We start from the raw sequence: 20,899 nt of genomic DNA, 5'->3' as shown, positions 1-20,899 counted from the left end.
TTCATGAAGATATGTAGATGGCAAATTAGCACATGAAAATATGTTCAATATCATTAGCTTTTAGGAAAATGCAAATTAAGACCACAATAAGATATCACTACATATCTATTAAAACAGCTAGAATTAAAAATAGTGACAACATTAAATGCTAATGAGGATTCAAAGGAATTGGATCTCTCATAAATTGCTAAGGAGAATGTAAAATGTTACAGCCATAATCATGTCTAATTTCCTCTATCCTTATCAGTGGCTAGTATCTAAGTAGTGTAAATAAGAGAGAGAAAAATGAATTGAATCCCAAAGATGATGGAAACATCATGTTACAGATAAGGAATCACATTCTAGATAATAACTTGGCAGTTTCTTTTTAAAAAAAAAAAAAAACCCTGAACATTAATTTACCGCATGACTCATTCTCACTTGTTAGTCTCATGACCCCTTCTACTTCTTCAAACCCAGTTATGGAAGAAACGTGAGCAGTACAAGAAGGAAGTGGGTTCAATTTAGTGACTGACATCCAGAGAACAATATGCCTGGTTCCCCAGCTTGCTTCATTCTCATCTTTCTCCTCTGCCAGCTCACAGGTGAGTCCAGTCCTGCTCTTCTGACTGCCTTCCCCACCATGAGGTATAGCTCCAGGTCCTGGATTCACTCTGGGACTCTGGCTCAACTCTGGAGGCTCCGCTCTCTTGTCTAATACTGCCTTTTTACATCCTGTGGTCTCTGAATCACAGAGGGCAGAAAGAGATTGGAAAGAGAAGAGAGGAATGACTCTGGGGACTAATGGTTCTTCTGACTGTCCTAAGAAAGGAAAGCCTGAAAGATGTGTTGGGTATCAGGAAGACCTGTGTTCTAATGCAGATTCTGCCACAAATTAGATGAAGAATGTTATTTTCCCTAAACCTTAGCCCTCTCTCCCTTCGAGGGTAAATTTAAAAGCAAAATGAGATGGTACAAGTATATGTTTATTTTTTCATAAATATATATCAAAATGTTTCATTCAAATATATTTATAACATACTTATATATTTATATTTAGAAATATATTTTAAATGGTTATGCATAACAATTATATTGATGAAAGGAAACATTTGAATTTCATCTCTTAACCTAAGCAATCCAATCGGTCTCTACATAGAAAACCAACTCATATTGTAGGCACTTTATGTTTAATGGCATGAGTGACTAGGGGATTTTTTCACCTGTCACAGGTATTGTAGTCTTTGAAACTTTTACTATCTTCAGGGCTCCCAGAAAGGATCAGGAGCTCCATAAGTTAAGATATATCTCTGGTCATCAAAATTGTGGGGTACTTCTATGAGGTCTCCCTCTGAGGATTTGGCATAGCTTGTTTATTTATATGTGTCCTAGGACTGCCTAAAGTGATCTGCCCAAGACCATGCAGTCAGTCAGCACTCCCAGTCCTTTCTTTCCCAACACCTGGCCTCACCAAGTGTTCAGCATCGGCAGACTCTCACCCTTGTTGAGTTCGTTAGAAGTTTTCAGTTTTAGGAAGCACTGGTTTTAAGCATATGGTCCTAAAATAGGCTCTCACTTTGAAAACCATTTCTCTAAACGGAAATGACAATTAGAAGTGGAATTTGGGGAAGGTGAGGTGGGGGAGGACATGGCAGATGTTTACCCAAAACATGTGGGCAGCAAGGTACAAGTGTGTGCCATGCTCCCAAAGGCTGAAAGGAGTCCGAGATTGTTCTAGAGCCTCCAGTGGGCAGGACCATGGAAGCAGTGTAGGCCCTGGACAAGGATTCCTGGGTTTCACTTAGTAGCTATATTCTGTGGGTAAGTTATGCAGTCTCTGAACTGTGGTCTTCACATAACAGAAAATGAAACCTAACTTGCAGAATTATTGTGGTGCTTTCAATAAAATATCAAATGCAAAATAATTATAATAATAATCACCATTTGTTAAGCTCCTCTTACTTCCAAGGCGTTTTTCATACGATCTCCTCACAAATCTATAAGATAGATATCCCTGATTTACAGATGATGAAACTTAAGCTCAGAGAGGTCAAGTGTCTTGGGTAAGACTATACAGCTAATAAAAGGGAGAGCAGGGATTGAGTTCCCAAAGTTGGTGCTGTTTTCATCACACCAATCTGCGTAACACTATAGCTGGCTCCAGAGAAGTGCTCAGTAAATGCATATTTGAGCTGACTTTTCCTAGGAAAGCTAGTTGTGATTTCTTCCCCCTCCAGGTATACGAGGCCAAGGTAGGGACTGGAAACGCCCAAGAAGAGCAGGTAAATCCGTTTCCAGAATGTAAATGCACCCACAGGGATACAACCTGGCCAAGTTCAGAGGGACTAAGACACAGCTGTGCAGCCTCAGTATTCTCAGCTGGAAAATGGGCACCATGACCGGTCCCCCTCGCAGATTTTGTAATGAATAAATGATACAGGAGTCTTGAGGAGACAAGTAACAAAAGGAAAACAGAAAAAGTGGGTGACCAGAAGAGACAAGAAAAAGCGGGCAGGAGATGAGTGAAGGGCAAGTAGGGAGCTTGAATGTGAACATTGCAGGTTAGAGTTGGAGGGGTGGCAAAGGTATAAAGTGAATTGGAAGATTTGAAAGATGTATATGTAGCATCTGTATATGCTCCATATACAGATGGTCCTCTACTTACAATGGCTCAACGTGTTGTTTTTCGAAGTTACGATGGTGTGCATCAATAGAAACTGTACTTCAAATTTTGAATTTTGGTTCTTTCCCAGGCTAGTGATACTTAGTATGATACTCTCTCAGGATGCTGGGCAGTGGCAGCGAGCTGCAGCTACCAGTCAGCCATGCTATCCGGAGGGTCAAGGACAGATACTGTACTTACTGTATTGCCAGCAATTGTACTTACTGTATTGCCAGCATTTTTTGGATATTGAATTTTGTGTTTTTGTATCCCATCAATTCTAAAAAACACCCACCTGTGTCCTGCTTCTGGTGAGAAGAAGATGAGAAAGGCAATTATTCTTGAGATGAAATATCTTGAGATGGAACTCAAGCTATTTGCCCAACTGTAGGCTAATGTAAGTGTTCTGAGCACATTTGAGGTAGGCAAGGCTAAGCACTGATGTTCAGTAGTTAAATCAGTGCCATGTACAGATGCTCATCAACCTGTGTGATAGGATTATGTTCTGATAAACCCACCATAAGTTTTGGCACTGATTTAAAATGATTTTTCCAAGGAGGGGGGAGGTAGACAGGGTAAAGGGGGTCAAATATAGGAGAGTAGGGGGAAGGTGAAGTGGGTAAAGGGGATCAAATATATGGTAGCTGAAGGAAACTGGACTTGGGGTAGTAAACACACAATAGAATATACAGATGTCAAATTATAATGTACACCTGAAAATTATGTAAGTGTATTAACCAATGTTACCCCAATCTTTTAAAAAAAATTAAGTAAAGATAGATAGATAGATAGATAGATAGATAGATAGATAGATAGATAGATAGATAAAAAGAATGCTTTTTCCAGGGTACATTTGTTAAGAAGTTGGGTAAAGAGCAGTAGTTTCCAAAACCTTTTTTTTTTTTCTTTTTAAAGCAGCGGTTACCTTTTATGAAATGAAATCTAACACAGAAACGAACAAGTAAATGACTCTAATGCATAGAGCTGAAGTCCCCTGATGGAGGGGAGTTCCACAGATTCTGCCCACCACCACTTGCTCTACCCTCCACCTCCTAGTCCTTCCTCTAAGCTTCTCAGAAATACACTGAGGCACTGCCACAGACCTTAAAGATGACAGGAGGCACAGCTTGGGAAACCTTGCCTTAGGAGCCCTGATTCATAATCTTAGCCTTCCACTGACTTGGGACATGTCGCTGAAAACCTCAAAGCATTGGTCTCCTCATTTGCAAAGTGAGATTGGACTAATTCCTAAGATTCTTCCCAGCTCTGAGATATTCTGGTCCTTGGTTTCCATGAGAAGGGTGCCATGACATGCTGGTGCATTCTGATGGAGGCACCGAGTACTGGGAAAGGTGCTTGGGGACTGGGCTGGCAAGCAGGAGGAGGGCTTTACACCCTCCCCTAGCCTGAAGTTTTTCTCCTTGGGTACCATCCGTTGATATCAGGTGTACTTATGACTCTCCTTCCTCCTATTTGACTCTATTAACTCCTCAACCTTGGGTGAACAGGTTAAGGGGTGGAGATGATAATCCAGAGTAAAGGGAGGTGGCAAATGGGAGGTGCTGTTGTCCCTTCCTGTTGTAGAAGGCATCTTAAAGCTGACTCTCCTGATACCAAACATATCTCTGTCCTGGCCAGAGAAGAAGGGTCTTCTGCCCCAGCTCCCTTAATCTCCAAAGGCAAGTTGGTGGGGAATGTTTGCTGCAAGAGATATCTCCCTGTATGGTGATCAGACCTACTATTTTGCTATGAAGTAGCCAGTGACTGGTCTATAGGCATTTGGTTCCAGACCACCTTCTGAGAAGCTCACCTTGCCAAAGAGCCATTCAAAAAAGTTTTGGGAAATCTCTGTTTCTCACTTTTAGCCATCCTTGTGAAAAGAAAACTAAAAAAAATAGTAAGCTTTCTCAAGATCTGTTCCTAAAACACTGCTCCCAGCCCTCCCTCCCACCTCCCACCATGTAGCAGGCTGCTCTGTACTTCTCAAAATGCTTTCAAATCTGTATTCACCCTTCATCCTCTCCCAAATCCTGCTAAATAAAGGTTGTTATTTTTCTCTTATGAGCATTGAGAACAGTAAAACTCAAAGTAGTAAATAGTAAGGCAGTAGTGGAAAAAACACAGACCTCTGACACAGAGGAACTAACTAGCTTCTCATATCACTCTGCTACTTCCCAGTTTGGGACCTTGGAAAAGCCACTCAGCATCTTGGAGCCCGTGTCCTCACCTATGTATGGAGCTTAACCTCTATCTCATGGAGTTGCTTTGAGGAGCAAGAAAGATAATGCCCATTGAACTAGATTATGAACTACAGAGTGATTAGCAGTGTTTGTTGCTGGAGTTATTATTATGGAGGAACTAGAGTGAAAACCTAGCTCTCTTGACTCCAAGTTAGGCCAGAGCTCTAAATCTTTCACACCACTCCATGCTGCCTAGGGGGAGAGACCCTCTCTACCCCTCCTTGGGTGAAAACCGAGACCCTGTCACCAGGTCATTTTGAACCTAACACCTATAGACAGTGGCTAATTCACAGCAAAATGGTATGTCCAATTAGCATCCAGGGGAAAAATTTCTTCTCAATCATTTAAAGTGGAAAATAAATTACCAGTGGATATTCAGAGTGTGTGTATGAGAAAGAGTTGGAGACTTCTTCAGGGAAAGGCTTTGAACTAGGCTTTATAGGTTTTGAATAAAATTTAGATGAGCAGAGTGAAGGATAAAGCACAAACAAAAGCTTATGAAGTAGAAAGTAAATGGGATCAAGCAAGGGAAGGGAACTGGCTGCTTGTCTGGTGGCAGTAAGTGGGTGGCAGTTCCAGGCTTCTTCTATTTTCACAGCATTGTATGGTCATCCTGGCCTTAGAGCAAAAGTGTTGGGCTTCTCTCAGAAACAATCAACCTAGGTCATGCCATACCCCTGAACTAATTACTATGCCAGACGAAGGTTACCACCTGAACTGGATGCTTACCAAAACTACCTGGCCACTACAAAATGAGGAAGGAGTGAAAAGCATGCAGAGGAGGCAAGTTACACCATTCACCACACTGATCTTGATGTGATGGTAGTTGAGTCTCATGAAGCCAGATCCTCCCAGGTCTTATAGATAAGTGTTAGTATCCACTCATTCTCTAGTCATCTGATCCCACAGATCATGTTAAGTTCCCCATTGTATGTTCCCCAAGTACCTGTTACTCCTCCTTTTGTATCACATGTAGTTACTTATTTAATCACAATTTCCCAACCCCATGAGTGCAAGGATCATGACTGTCTTGCTCCCCAGTTAATATCTTTAACATAGCTCCTGAACAATGCCTGGCACAAATATGGAACTAAATAAATTCTTGTTGAAGGAAGGAATGACTGAATGGGAAAAGCGTGACTTATCTATACAGGGTAAAACTCTATAGGGTCAAACCTGCAGGTGGAGAAGCCATCACAGAAAGGGGAGATTCAGTTCATCTTTGGACAGCTGAGAAGTCTCTAGTTTCTGGATCCCTTCTCAGTCAATTGGGAAGAGGAAACAAAACTGGTTGGGACCCACCAACCCTGCTCCCATCCTGAGAACTCACATTTAGAGAGGCATGGAGCTAATTTCTTCTTTCATTACTCCTTTTTCCACTCTGAAAATACAGTTAAGATAGAACGATATATTCCATCGAGGCTCATGTTGGCAATTTGTACTGTGTTATCCTCCAATTTCATTCTAACAAGAACTATAAATTTGGAGGCATTTTCTTATATCACCACACAATTTACATCTTTTGACATTTACCTTAAGGATATAACAAAGCATTGTGACGTGAAAAGGATAATTGTAGCTTAAATGTGTGCACACATGCTAAAGCACCAAAGCCACATTTTTGCAATTTTGTCACCTCCCCAACTTAAACATCTCTCCAAAACCTCATGTGAAGACGAAATTACTCAAAGATGTCCTAAGTCCTGAAATTACACCTACTTGAAGGCAAAGTGATACTCAGTCTTTATTTGACTGCAAAATATTAACTCCTCCCCTCTCTGTTTTGTAAGTGAACAAATAAATGCATTAACTGACCATCAAAAATTCTAAATAAAACTGATTTTGTCTGTAACATTTACTGGAACTCTTTTGACACTCCTTGAGATGATCAAAGAGAGAATAACCAAAAAACCATCCTGCCTTAGTATTAGGAGAGCAGGGGGTACAGTTTTTTGAAAACTCAGCTTACTTAACAGGTTGATTTGATAAAGGTCTGAGGGATCCAAAGAATACATGCACTGAGTGATAAATTATAGGGAAAAAATGTTTTAAAATGAATCAGCTCCTAAAAGACATTTGCCTGTGGAGAGAAATCAGTACTTTTGGAGATAAAGTTAGCAAAAAAGTTGGTCAGGATCCCAGACCTCTAATCAAGGAACTAGGTCAACATTTGGTAGCATCAGATTTTCTTACTCTGGAGCACTGGGAGATCAGCTTATGCTTGAGGGAAAGATCACTAAAGAACATAAAGGGGAAATCAGAATACTTGAATTCACCCTATCATAAAATAGAAAGATAAATTATCTTCAAACTTCTAAGCTACCATTATAAACTTACATCATACCTCCCAATGTCCTGATCAGTGCTCGAGAACCACTGCCCTTTTATATCATATGTAATATATGTAATATATGTAATATGTCAGGCAGGCTGCTCTGTCCTCTGCATCAAAATCAGCTCCCCAAGAAGCAATGGGAGTAAGGGGTATCTTAAGAAGAGTTTGGACAGGAACTTTCCCACTTGTCCCCCTGCAGGAATTTGTCAAGGATGGAGCTGTGGTCTACCTCAGAGCTTGGTCTTTTAAGTCAGAGGTCTCTGGGAATGGGGTGGGTTCACCTGCAGTCACCACTTTCAGGAAAGAGTTCTGACCTCAACGCTTTCATGTGAGCGAGCTTCCAAAGGGCTTCCCAGGGTTGGAATGAGAGGATTTGGGGGGACCTTCCCAGAACCCACAGGAGGTGAATAATTGGTGGAAAGGGCAGGAACTCACATTTATTTTATGGTTTTCTCTGTCTGCAGCCTCTGGAGCTCTGAAGGAGCTAACTGGTATCCTTGGTGGGTCTGTGACCTTCCCTCTGACACACTCAGTAAATCAGATTGACAGCATCGTCTGGATGTTTAATACAACTACTCTTGTCACCATACAGCCAAAAATGGCAGACAAACAAGATAATGTCATAGTGATTCAAAATCATAACAAGAAAAGGGTGGACTTTTCACATGGAAACTACTCTCTGAAGCTCAGCAAACTGAATAAGAGTGACTCAGGTGCCTATCGTGTGGAAATATACAGCTCACTCTCCCAGGGTCCCTTCATCCAGGAATATGAGCTGCGTGTCTACGGTGAGTAGAATCAGTTCCAAAGGTGGATGACTGCCTTGGTAAAGTGGTAAACTCTCTAATATTGGAGATGTTCAAGCAAATGCAGGATAAACACTTGGCAAGAATGTGGAAGAGGGAATTCCTGCATGGATGAAGTAGATATAGCTGACCCCCGAGGTCCTGTCCTATGCAGAGATTCCGTAAGAGGCAGTGTGGAACAGCAGATGGGCAAAATGGGAAGGGGAAATGACACAAGTCAAATGTTGGCTACTCTATTTACTAGTTCATGGCCTTAACCAAGTTACTTAATCTCTCTCGCTCGCTCTCTCTCTCTCTCGCTCGCTCTCTCTCTCTCTCTCTCTCTAAATAATTTTTTTATTGCTCAGGATATTTGTGTGTGTGTGTGTGTGTGGCATGTGGTTTTTTTTTTTTTTGGTTCCTTTTTTAATAATCATAAATTCAAACTTAGGAAAGCTTACCTTTGTCTTGAAAAATAAAACAAAACAATGAAGTTTTTATACCATTTGCTAAATGGATCTTGTTTTAAGAGAGAAATGGTAGTTATTCTGTAAGAGTAAAATTTATACCATGAATGATGCTGGTCTAAGTCTGGTGGTAATAAAAGGAGATAATAGCATTGTTGACAAAATTATCATCTGCTGGTAGCATTTGCGGAAAGGAAGCCCTTGCAAATTTCTAAACAACAGTAAACTCTGTTAGGAAATTCTAAAATGACTTACAGGCAAAAAAGGGAATAAGGTTAGTAAAATGCCTCAACATAGTTTGAATAAAATACTGAATTTGAGCGTTACTGGAGCTTGGATATGTAAAGATAAGGTTGTGGCTTGGGTCATATTTACAATGGTCTCAAGTTCAAATAAACTACTGTGACAATACACCACTTCACAGGCCACGTGCTTTTCCAGGGGCTTTCTTTCCTTCAGTAGGTGCTGACAGAAAGTGTGCTCATTTGTTTTCCAACATGGATGCCTAGCTCCAAAGCCAAAACATGAGAAAGGAAGAGAGATGGAATGAATACCTTAAGAATTTCGGCAGGGAAAATACTGCCTTTCTTCATGGCTCCATTTTACTTCATGCTTAAAGAAACAGAACAGTCATGGTGTCTGAAGTAGAACTCCTTAGGTGGAATGTTTTCAGGCCTCCCAAACCAGGCAGACACCCAATCTATACTTTTCTTCAAAGCATCAACTTCTTTCTCTTCTTCTACAACTTATTCTGAGAGCCATGGTTCCTGCTGGTGTGCATTTCCACATCAAACATAAGTTGCCCATCTTCTGTGGGGAAAGGCGGCACAGTTAGAACTGCCTCTTGAACTACTTTGTCTCAATTCATGTTGTGCATCCAAAAAGATCTTCTCCATGCCTCCATTGTGGATGGTGGATGAGGAAGGATCGTGTTCCAGCCCCCCCTTTTTCCCATTGCCATTACCATTGTCATTGGTGCTATTCATGGGTAGCTCCACTGAGGAACTGTTGAATCCAGCTGGTGGTGGAAAAGGCTGTTCCCCTTCCTTGTAGTTGTTGTGCAGGGGCAGCGGCTGCTCTGCTACATGAGACGACATCGTCAGGCGGCTGCAAGAGCTGTAGCCACAGCTGGACTGTCTCCAGTTCTCTGGCAGCAACCTTACTTAATCTCTTTGAAACTTAGTTTCCATAGCTGTAATGGGGAGGAAAGCGATATATCTATCTTAGAAAGATTATTGGATATAAACATCAATCATACCTCTTCCCTTATAGATTCCAACCAATTGAGAAATAGACACGAGAATCAAAAGGAAGATAAAAATAGCGTTATTTTTTTCTGGTAAAGCTAGATAGCAGAAATATTTTTTTCCCCAAGTCTAGACATTACAGCCCATTCAAGGAAGATGACCTTATAAAACAAACATTCGACCAGCTATAAGAATAGTTGCCTTACTCACTGAGCTGCAATGTCATGGTCACCAGGACATGGGTCTCTAGGTTTGATTGAAGGAGGTAGACTATTCACCTTGATCCAGGGTGTGTCCTCTATATATATATATATATATATATATATATATATATATATATATATATATATATATATATATAGAACAAACGAGATGATTCTGTGAGCAAACTAGCTAGGGGAGAGTAAAAAGGGCAAACCACATTTATCAAACCCACAAGTAGAAAAATGTAGATGATAGATGTCAGACTCTCACCATCCCAGCAATGAACCAATTGCTCATCCTCTGAGAGAGATGAGTGCTCACAAGGTAGAGAGGAGGTGGGGACTAGAAGTGTTATTTCTCAAGAAAAGTGAAAGTCTCTTAAAGGAAGCCTAAAGATAAGGGAATAGGGAACCTCTAAAAAAAATTAGCCAATATCTAAAATTAGCCAATATCTAAAATGCATTTAACACAGCACTTGCTATATGGGTATGCTTAGTAAATGGCAGCTGCATACTTGTTGGATTGTTATTATTTTTATTATTATTGTTATAAAGCTGTAGGCAAGCAGAGCCAGATAATTCTCTTTTCCAAATAAGAATGAGAATTCTGCTCTGAATTGCTGCTTATTCTCCATTCTATTGCACTTTGAAGAGATTAGGACCAAGATTTACAAGAATAATTCAGAAAAAGAGAGAGAGAGAGAGAGAGAATGAGAGAGAGAGAGAGAGAGAGAGAGCAAGCTGTGGGCATAGTTTCTAGCTTCAGTTGTTTGTTTCTCTTTTACAGAGCACCTATCAAAGCCCAAAGTTACCATGGGTCTGCAGAACAATAAGAATGGCACCTGTGTGACCAATCTGACATGCTCTGTGGAACAAGGAGGAGAGGATGTGACTTACAGCTGGAAGTCCCTGGGGCAGGCAACCAATGAGTTCCATAATGGCTCCATTTTTCCAATATCCTGGAAGCTGGGGGAAAAGAACATGATTTTCATCTGCATGGCCAGGAACCCCATTAGCAGCAACTCTTCAAACCCCATCTTTGCCTGGAAGCTCTGTGAAGGTGACTCTCTCTCTTCTTTCTCCAGGAGCCTCTGATCTCAGGACCTATACCTTTTTCAGCTCCTGGTCACCATGTAAATAGCCCTGTGTGAAAACTGGGGACCCCCAGGAACTCACCAGACCTGGAGGAAGGTGGCAGTTGCTTCAAAAGTTGGGTCATTTTCCCTAGCTGACTCTTCTTCCTCCCCTGTGCCTCCGTCTATTCTTTCTTTAAAGGTGCTGCTGGTAAACCAGATTCCATCATGGTCCTGAACTTCCTGTTGCTGTTCCTCCTGCTCAGTGTCCTTGTACTGGTGGCATTTACTTTGATTATGAGGAGAGAAAGAGAAAAAGGTAGAGTATGTACTATTTTTTGTGTTCACCTTCATTCATGAATACTTCTCCCTCATTTATCCAACAAGCATATGTTAACTGTGTGCCAGGCTTGGTGCTAGGCACTAAGGATACAGAAATGAAGAGGCCATAATCTTAGTCCTCAAGGAAAGCATCATTTGTCTCCTCTCCTTAGTTCTGGGGTAGAGAGAGTGCTCGAGTCCTTAACTTCTCTCCTAAGGCCAAGGTCCTTCCAGTTCCTTCTCCAGTGCCCACCTCTTTCCTTCTACCAGAGGGACTTACTGATGAGGCCATCCTATTGGCACAGGTCCCACCACTGCTGACTCTGCTCTCCTGGCCTGGGAAATAATGGCTTCCAACCCTGAGATTCTGTAGACCAGTGCCTTTTATTCAGTCCTTCCAATCCCCATCCCTGTCAGAGACCCCAGATCAGTCTCAGTCCTCTTCATTGGATCAATTCCAGAGACCTCTCTTTACTTCCCCACCTGTCTAGACACATTCCTCCTGGAGAAGCCTGTCTCTGTCTCCATTTCTCTTTATGCTGTACCCCATGCTGTGTCCCTAACCCCTGCTGATTTGTCTTCTCGTGTTCCCAATGCTACTGTCCATATAGAGTGCTGGGGAGAAATCTAAACTTTGGTTGGGTATGAACTGCAGATTCCCTTTCCTCTTGAAAGCATTTATGACCTACTCTGCTTTCTCTTTTGGCTGCCCTGGTCCAGAAATTGGGAAGTAGAGTGATGAGGGTAACCAGTTCATCCTAGAACTTTCCTGGGTTTTCCACTGAACATCCCAAGTCCCAGAAAACTCTTTAGTTACAGGGAAACCAGAATGGTTGGTCACCCTGAGTAGGTTGTCAGATGACGTGTTGGGCCAACAGGTGGTGAGTGGAAGGAGGGGCTAGCTCTGATTCTCTGAATTGGTTGCAGAGTCCACTGGAGAAAAGAAGAGAATGGATAATCATCAGGAAGTTCTTAACTACTACCCCTCTTCTGGGGAGACCTCAGAGTATGACACAATTTCTAACCTTAATGTGAGTCCATTCCCATCTCTCCTGGGGCTAATTCTCCTCTCTGAAGCCTTTCTTCTTTTCTTAAGATTTTCTCATGGATTTGGACAACATGAGAGATGAGGATACATAGCTCTTGAAACCCAATGCACCTGCCCTCCACAATTCACAATAGCCATTGAACAGGCCTGATTCTTTTTGCACAGGACAACAGATAGAGAAATGTGCCTTTGATATGATGTTTGAGTTATGGTGTCGGTTGACTAGCACTAGAATTCTCTAAGGCAACTCAAGAAGTCATTAGGAGAGGACTCAGAGGGCCCATGGTGGCTCTGGGCCCATACTCAAGGCTACCCAAGTGTAGGTCACTAAACTTAAGTGAATGAATACAAGGTTAATGCAAAGGAAACTCTTTGAAAAGAAAAGTATAAAAATAAAGCTTAAAGAAATGCAAATGACAAGAGATACTTTGGAGACATGAACTATGTAGACAACTTCAAAAGTCCACCCAGAGAAATCATTGTAGCCCATGCTAGACTAGCTCTTTAGAGATCATACTGCTTTTCCGCATTGGCTCATTTAATGAAGAAATAAGAACACTATGGCGCCTCAAAATTCCAGTTTTACTCCAGCTTTTGGGTCTCCCAATTGGATTGTGTCTTCCTACTCTTACCTATAACTTTTCTAAGAGGAGACATTACGTTTCCTCTTCAAAGCTGTTAGTGTCCTGAGGGCTCTTTCCTTCCTGTAGAGAGACTGCTCTGTGCTCCACTCAGCCTGGCTTCTGTCCAAATTGACCACTTTCTGCTTCCTCTTTTTCTGCTCAAGATATATTCCAGGAGACCACAGGACTGTCCTGGATGTTCAGAAAAAACTTTTTCAACCCAGGATATTTTTCTCCAGCCAAGAAGATTTGTTATTGCTATTATTATTGTTTCGTTTTGTTTTGTTTTGTTTTGTCTATCCCATCAGTCATCCTTACTGGTTTGCTCCAAGGGCCCTTTTGACTGATGGAAAGGTTTATTTGCAACATTAGCAATATTATCCTTTAATTAATTTAGAAGGCTCATAGCTCATGGGACTTATATATCTTATATATTTTTTTAAATTAATTTCAACACAACACAGTTTTAAGATAGTGCCAATTGTTTCTTGAAAAAAGTTACTAATAATTATAATAACAGCCATGGAAAGAAAAATTCCCAATACCCATTTCTGTTCCAGAACCCTCTACCTACCTTGCCAACTCCTCCCATCTCTACTTTCTTTTCTCTGGATTCCAGGTGTCTCTTTGGCCTTGTCTATGTGACCTAGCGGGTGGATGATGATTTTTTTTTTTTAAATAGAAAACTATTCCAGAGGAAAATTCAGCAAAGATGCTTTATTCCACGGTACAAATACCCACCAAAGGTAAGAAGCATTAGAGCTGAGCTTCACCTTAGTTGTCTCATTACTTTTCCTAATTCAAGCTTATCTTAAAATTTCTTTGGCCCCAGGGATCTCATGTTCCTCGGCCTGGTATTAAAAGATCCTCAGGATGTCTCCATTCCCTTTGCTTAGGATTACACAAGAATATAGAGAATACAAGAGAATTGTGTCTTAGGAGTCAAATGGGAACAGAGTAGGAAAGAGGCTCTAGGTAGGGATGATAGGAAAAATCATCAGAATCCTAACTGAGGCCATGAATAGAGAAAAGGTCATGGTGAGGCTGTGCTTGGAGAGAAGGGATGGTTGTGAAGGAGACTCCAGCTTGCTCTGAGCCACCAGTAAACGAGATTTCCTTTTCTTTTCTGTGGTCTAGCTATGTTACATCTGATTTGCACACTTTCCCAAGACTAACTACTAAGGTTGTAAGATTTAAAGTTTATTCCTTCACAGATCATACTTGGCAGAAACCTCCTGTCTCCCCTCCCAACCAAATCAGAAAAGATGAGGATTGGTAAAGCAATTTGCCTAGTAATAAGAAAGGTTGATTCTGTTGGGTTATTGAAAGGAAAGCTCAGCTCATTAAACATTCAACATGATAAATGTGGGTTAACCTTAAGGAATAGTTTTCCTAAAGTCAGAATGATTAAATCAGTGGCAGCAAGCACAGCAGGAGGCTTGGATTGAATAACCTTGGCAATAAAGAGTGTCTGGGATTAAGGGGTCAGTTGTGGGGGATCCAGAGCCCTGCCTACCTTCAGTGCTCTGTGTTCTTATGTCTGCTCAACAGGTGGAAACACCCTACCCACTGCCCACATCATCAGACACACACCTTGACTATTTGTGTATGCGAATGCCATCTGAACAGCAGTGTGTTCCCTCCTGTCTCACCCCAAAGAAAATAGTCTCAAGAATTCACTGACATGACCAGAAATATCAAGGAAGAATGAAGAACATCGACTTCCTTCCAAAATAACTATCTTTTATGCTCCTTCAGATATGAGTTCCTAATGCTACTCACTGCTGAGAAATCTCCTCAAACCCAGGATATGTGACTGTGTCATCCTGGAAATGTGACTGTAAATTTATCGACCAACCCCAAGCAAGGGGCTTATAAGTGTCTCTGTTGAAATGTAAGTGCAGTGTCACACAAATGAATGATGTTCCATCCCAGGGCTTGGAAGTCAGGAATATATGAAGGGTCTAGTTGTCAAGAGGGCAAAAATGTAGGAACAGCAGGTGTTCCCAGCAGAAGCAGGTAAAGCAGCCAGAAATGGCTTTATACTCATTAACTACATGCCTGGCCTGCACTGAGTTTGGTCAGTCATGCTCTGATGCCTTGAAATTGGCCCCTTATGAACTACTTCCATAGGCAGTCACAGCAGGCCTGACCACAGATTCCTAACACTCAGGGAGTCAGGCATGGATCTACAGGACTTGAGATTCAAAGTACACAAGGATGGAGAAGCCAGGTCAAAGATTGGATTTGGATGGATGGAAACTGAGAAGTGTGCCTGACCCAAAGACAAGGACCACTGCCACAGTTTCATTTACACTCTTGTGCTGCAAGTGAGAAGCCCAGGCCTTGGGCCTGTATAGGAGTCCATCTCAATGGAGAAACTGAGCCTGAAGACACATTTCAAATTTATGACAAAAGATTGGAGTCAGGGTGTGGTCACTTGCAAACCTTTAAAGTCACTTAATACACTCAACCAATATTTGTTGAGAATCTCTGCTAGGTCAGTCTGGAAAATAACTCAGATGTCGTTCCTGTCCCCATGGACTTTTCCTTCTTTTTAAAATGAAATTAAAAACCTGAGGATGAAAAGAGTTGCTTTCAGTATGTTCCTGGACACATATCTTGAATGGAAATATTAGAAACAGATATGATGTCCTAGGTCTGGGGGCATGAAGTGTCAAATGACAAAATGAAAACAATTTAATTTGATGTCCTCTATTCATGGAAAAACAATCCATGGACTGGGGGAACACAGTGCCTCATAAGCAGTAGAGCCCTCTACCAGAGTGATTTGGGGCAAGAGTGAGTTTTATAGAGCATTAAAAAAGGGAACAAGGAAATAGGGCAGGATTGGCTAAGAGGTTGGGGATTTTTCATAATGCCAGCAGGGCCAGTTTTCTAGGTCAAGGTGAGCTAGTTAGAGCCCAGTTAGAGGACTGTGATTGGTGTGTGTGAGGTTTCCTTAACAGTTATTTCCTGTATCTGCAGGCTGACTTAGGTTTATATTTGTGACATGGGTCGGGCCACTAGGGTGGCCTCCATTTTGTAGGTCCTGATATATCAATTAACTTTTTCAGAAGTAAGGGGCAGAGCTCATGGTTCCAGTGCGGGGAGAAAGAGGAAGCAGGGAGCCAGGCGGTTGGGTGGAGACCCACCGTGGCTACTGCCACCACCACCACCACCACTGCTGCTGTGCTCATGGCTTGGGAGAGGAGGGTGAGGCCCGGGCACGAGCCACCAGTGGCACCTCTACAGGAGGACTGGTGGTGGGAAGGTGATGGTGAATATAAATAAACTCATCATCAAAAGCATCATCCAACATCTGCTGGAAGCGGGAGAGTACAAGCCTGGTAAGAATGTCCAACTACAGGAGAATGAAATCAGAGGATTGTGCTTAAAGTCCCCAAAGCTTTTTCAGTCAGCCTATCCTACTAGAACTTGAAGCGTCACTCAAAATGTGTGCTGATATCCATGGACAATACTATGATTTGCTTCGACTTTTTGAGTACAGTGGTTTACCACCTGAAAGCAACTACCTGTTTCTTGGGGACTATGTGGACAGGGGAAGCAGTTATTGGAGATTATCTGACTGTTACTGTCATAGAAAATGAAATATCTGAGAATTTTTTTCTCCTCAGAGGAAAACATAAATGTGCAAGCTTCAATAGAATTTATGGAGTGTATGATAAATGTAAAAGAAGATATAACATTGAATTATAGCAGCCATTGTAGATGAGAAAATATTTTGCTGTCATGGGGTTTATCACCAGATCGTCAATCTATGGAACAGATTCAGCAAATTATATGACCAACTGATGTACTGGTTAAGGTCTTCTTTGCAATCTTTTGTGGTCTGTCAGATAAAGATGTCTTAGGCTGGGGTGAAAATGAGAGAGAAGTGTCCTTCACATTTGGTGCATAGTGGTTGCAAAATTTCTCCATAAGCATGATTTGGATCTAAAAGTAGAGGCCATCAGGAGGTTGAAGATGGATATAAATTTTTTGTGAGTAGGCAATTGGTCACTCTGTTTTCTGTACCCAATTATTGTGGAGAGTTTGACATGATGAATGTGGACAAATCACTAATGTGTTCTTTTCGGATTTTAAAGGCTGCAAAGCAAAAGAAGCCAAATGCCACAAGACCTGTAACACCTCCAAAGGGTATGATCACAAAGAAAGCAAAGAAATAGATGTAATTTTGACATTGCCTAGTTGAGACTTATAGTATATAACTTTTATTTTTAAAAACTGTAATGTATATATGGTACATGATGCTTAGGGAAGGGATAGTTTATTAAAAATGTACTTCTGAAGAGGAGCAGAGTTTGCCACCCCAAAATATAACTCTTTGGGATATTGATTATTTTAAGCTATTTATGTTTGAGGCCCAGAAGGCTCAGGAAGAAGCTTTGACCTTTCCATTAAGCCTAAAAGAATTTAATATAGAAGGTGTAACGCAGGATCCCCAGCCTGGAACTTGCACCTGGGTTTGGATATTCTGGAAAAACCACCAGGGTGAGAAATGCCACTTATTACTCATCAGGCAGGGAAGCTTTAACAGCAGCAGGTCAGAGCTGCAGGAAGAAAAACTGCTGCTGACCAAGTACAAGCAGAGTGTTTTATGTCCACAGGCAGAGAAAGGGGTTATCTCATTGGGAGAGCAGCCGCCTTCTCAGACAGATGAGAGCAAGGTGTGCTGCTTGGTTACAGGAACAGATATCGCCCATGAAGTAATGTAAAGGTGAGGCAAGAGAATTAAAAATGTTAATCAAGACATAATCAGAGACTGCAATATGCTGATCAGCCCTGCAGCCAGGCCAGAACCACACTTGCAGAACAGAGGAAGATTTCTACTGAGATTACTAATAACTTATTCTCTGTACCTGTGAAGGGGAAACAGCAACCAACAGAGTCATTCCCCATGACTAAAATCATGGGGAACCTGTGGGTTAAAGGCTGGGAACTGCCAGCAGGTCTTTCACTCTACATATTCTTACCTTTTCATGCTACATACTCTTCCCCTTCCTCATTGTATGTCTGTATCAAAGGAAATGGATTAACAAAGTCTTCTAAACTATAACTCATAGGAACTAATGAATGACACGTAAAGTGAAGTCCCTGAACACTCAGCCCCCTACTCACTATCTTTCCACATCCCTCTCACTGTCCCTCTCACTGTCCCTCTCACTCTCTTAACTTTGGTGTGTGTGTTGAACTCTTTCTACACTCTCTGCCAAAGGACCTTCTTCTTCTCTTGATGTAGGGCTTAGTCTCCCTCCACCCCACTAACTTGGGGACATTTTTTCCTGTCCTCCATCAAAACCAGACAGAACAATGCCATGACTGACATCAGGACCTGATATAATGATCAGCTGTCTCTTACCCTAGCCCTGACCAATTAGTAACACCCACAATCCCAACTCTCTTAGTTTGCATGACTACTGATTTTTCCCTATATAATCTGTGCTCCCGAGACACCCAGGGAGCCAGGCCTTTGAGCAATAGCTTGCCTGTGTCTCCAAATCTTGCAACTCTCTAATAAAACTTTCTCTGCTGCAAAACTTGCCAGTATATTTTCTTTGGCTTAGATGCCCTCAGGGAGATGGGCTCCTTTTTTCACCCTGATAACAGTAGAAATCTTACTTTGTTTTGCAGATTTCCTTCAGGCCTGGCTGTAGGGCTGATCAGCCTGGTGCAGTCTCTGACTATAGCTTGATTTAATATTTGAGTTCTCTTGCCCCCTCCCCACATTACTTTGTCCTCTGTTCTTATGCATCTAGGGTAACATACCTTTGAAATGTCAAAGTAATTTTCTTTTTCAGACCACTTAAAGGCACCACCACTGGCACCAGAGCACAAAAACATGAAACTCTTCATTGTTACCTTGTTGCCCACATACTGCTATGTCTAGGAGGGCCTTACCCACTGTAGTGTGGAAACCAGACTCCTCGCTTACCTTTGTGTGGGAACTGGACCTTGCATTTGGGTAGGCAATGCTACATACTCACCTCCCACTTCACTGGACTCTCCTCCCTTCCCCGCCAATTTACCTGCCAGAAATATTCCCACCAAAAGAGCTGGCCTCAAGCCCCATATAAGTTTCAGGTGTCCTCGCATCTTCGGCTCAGCCCAGCTGTCACTCTGCTACAATAAATCTTGCTTAACCCCTTTGGCCTGTGCGTTCCTCCTTCAGTCAACATAACATCTGGTGCAGAAAACCCGGGAGGGTTTGGTGCAGGTTCAGTGGCCACTCCTCTGAGCCCCAAGGTTGTTGGTTTGCAACCTGCAGCTAGCCCAGGTAGGAACCTCAGGATCCTACCTTTTCCTCAGGCTCTAAAGAGGATTAACTCTAACCTCCCAAATCCTTCCCAAACCCAGCCAGGGAAGCAGCCGTACCGGGCGGGAGCTTCATCTTTTCATTGCTGAGCTGCCAGTCCACATCAGTCACTTAATTTTCGGGTGAGAGGTTACCCACCTCCTCGGGTCTTCTGTCTCTCTCATCCTCTGACAAATCCTAGCACTAGGTCAGAAGAGCCACTTTCTCCCTTGTGGTTTGCTACTCACCCTCCTCACTTTCTCTGATGTTCTCACCCTCTTCATCATGGGGAACACACCCTCTACACCCTTCAAAATCACCCTCCTTGGCTGCCTTTTAAGGAACCTAGACTATCTCAGCCTAAAGGGTGATATCAGACCTAAGCATCTCATTTTCTATTGTAACACTGCTTGGCCGCAATATAAATTAGATAATGGATCTCAATGGCCTGAGAATGGCACCTTTGATTATAACACATTAGCAGACCTTGACTACTTCTGTCACCACAATGGAAAGTGGTCTGAAGTTCCCTATGTCCAAACCTTCTTTACTTTATGCTCCAGACCCTCTCTCTGTAAACCCTGCTCTACTTATCAGATTTTATTTCTTCACTCCAAAAAGTCTACTTCCCTTGACTCTGAAACTGACAATTCCTCTTTTGATCCCACTGACCACAGACCACCACCCCCTAGGACCTCACCCCCATATGCCCCTCCTAGATGACTCCCCCACTCTTCCTCCCCTCAACCCTTCAGCTCACAACTCCCCCACTCTCTCCCTTCTTAACCCTTCAGTTCACAACTCCCCTACTCCTTCCTCCTTTAACCCCTCAGCTCCCAATGAGTTCAGCTCAGATCTCTCAGAACCCTCTTTCTTGCCCTCTCACACACTGTTCTCAGACGTCCCCTGGAGCCTGCTACTATTTTCCCTTTAAAGGAAGTTTCAGGAGTCGGCGCTATAGTCCGCATTCATGTCCCCTTCTCTCTGGCTGATCTCTCTCAAACTGAGAAAAAGTTGGGGTCCTTCTCCACTGACCCCACCACTTATATCAAGGAATTTGAATACCTGACTCAATCCTATGATCTTACCTGGCATGACCTCTACATAATCCTTTCCTCCACACTTTCCCCTGAAGAAAAAGAGAGAGTCTGGCTAGCCACTCAGGGTCAGGCTGATATCCTCCACCAGCAAGATAATCAACAGCCAGTGGGAGCAGTAGCCATCCGAATCCCAACTAGAACTATCAGATAGATTCACCAGAACCATATAGTAATTTGCCTCATAGCAGGGCTTCAAAAAGCAGTACACAAGGCAGTTAACTATGAAAAACTCAAAGAGATCAGCCAACGTCCAGACAAAACTCCTGCCTTTTTTCTCTCGCCTAACAGAGGCTTTCCAAAAATACACTAAACTAGACCCTTCCTCCGAGGAAGGCCTCCTCTTCCTACATACTCATTTCATTTCTCAATTGGCCCCTGACATTAGATGTAAATTACAAAGGCTGGAGGACAGCCCTCAAACCCCACAAAGGGACCATTTAAATGCTGCCTTTAAAATTTTCTATAATAGAGATGAGGAAACAAAAAAATGAACAACTTAA

At 42.2% G+C, this 20,899-nt stretch overlaps 1 protein-coding gene and 2 pseudogenes across 1 annotated transcript; 2 read left to right on the top strand and 1 right to left on the bottom strand.

Annotated features, from left to right (window-relative positions):
• The first annotated feature begins 461 nt into the window (after window positions 1-461).
• On the top strand, window positions 462-14,977 carry SLAMF7 (SLAM family member 7). Its single transcript, XM_011373050.2, has 7 exons — window positions 462-584; window positions 7,681-8,004; window positions 10,706-10,978; window positions 11,194-11,310; window positions 12,240-12,343; window positions 13,666-13,729; window positions 14,535-14,977. Exons 1-7 carry the CDS (start codon window positions 530-532, stop codon window positions 14,579-14,581), a joined length of 984 nt encoding a protein of 327 aa, XP_011371352.1. The 5' UTR covers window positions 462-529; the 3' UTR covers window positions 14,582-14,977.
• On the bottom strand, window positions 8,891-9,565 carry LOC105300696 (annotated as a pseudogene).
• A 713-nt stretch (window positions 14,978-15,690) lies between the features above and the next one.
• Window positions 15,691-17,186, top strand: LOC105300695 (annotated as a pseudogene).
• Window positions 17,187-20,899: the final 3,713 nt, after the last annotated feature.

The sequence above is a fragment of the Pteropus vampyrus genome, unplaced genomic scaffold (assembly GCF_000151845.1).
Source record: "Pteropus vampyrus isolate Shadow unplaced genomic scaffold, Pvam_2.0 Scaffold217, whole genome shotgun sequence".
NCBI classification, from domain to species: domain Eukaryota; kingdom Metazoa; phylum Chordata; class Mammalia; order Chiroptera; family Pteropodidae; genus Pteropus; species Pteropus vampyrus.
This window is presented reverse-complemented; position numbering and strand designations above follow the sequence as displayed.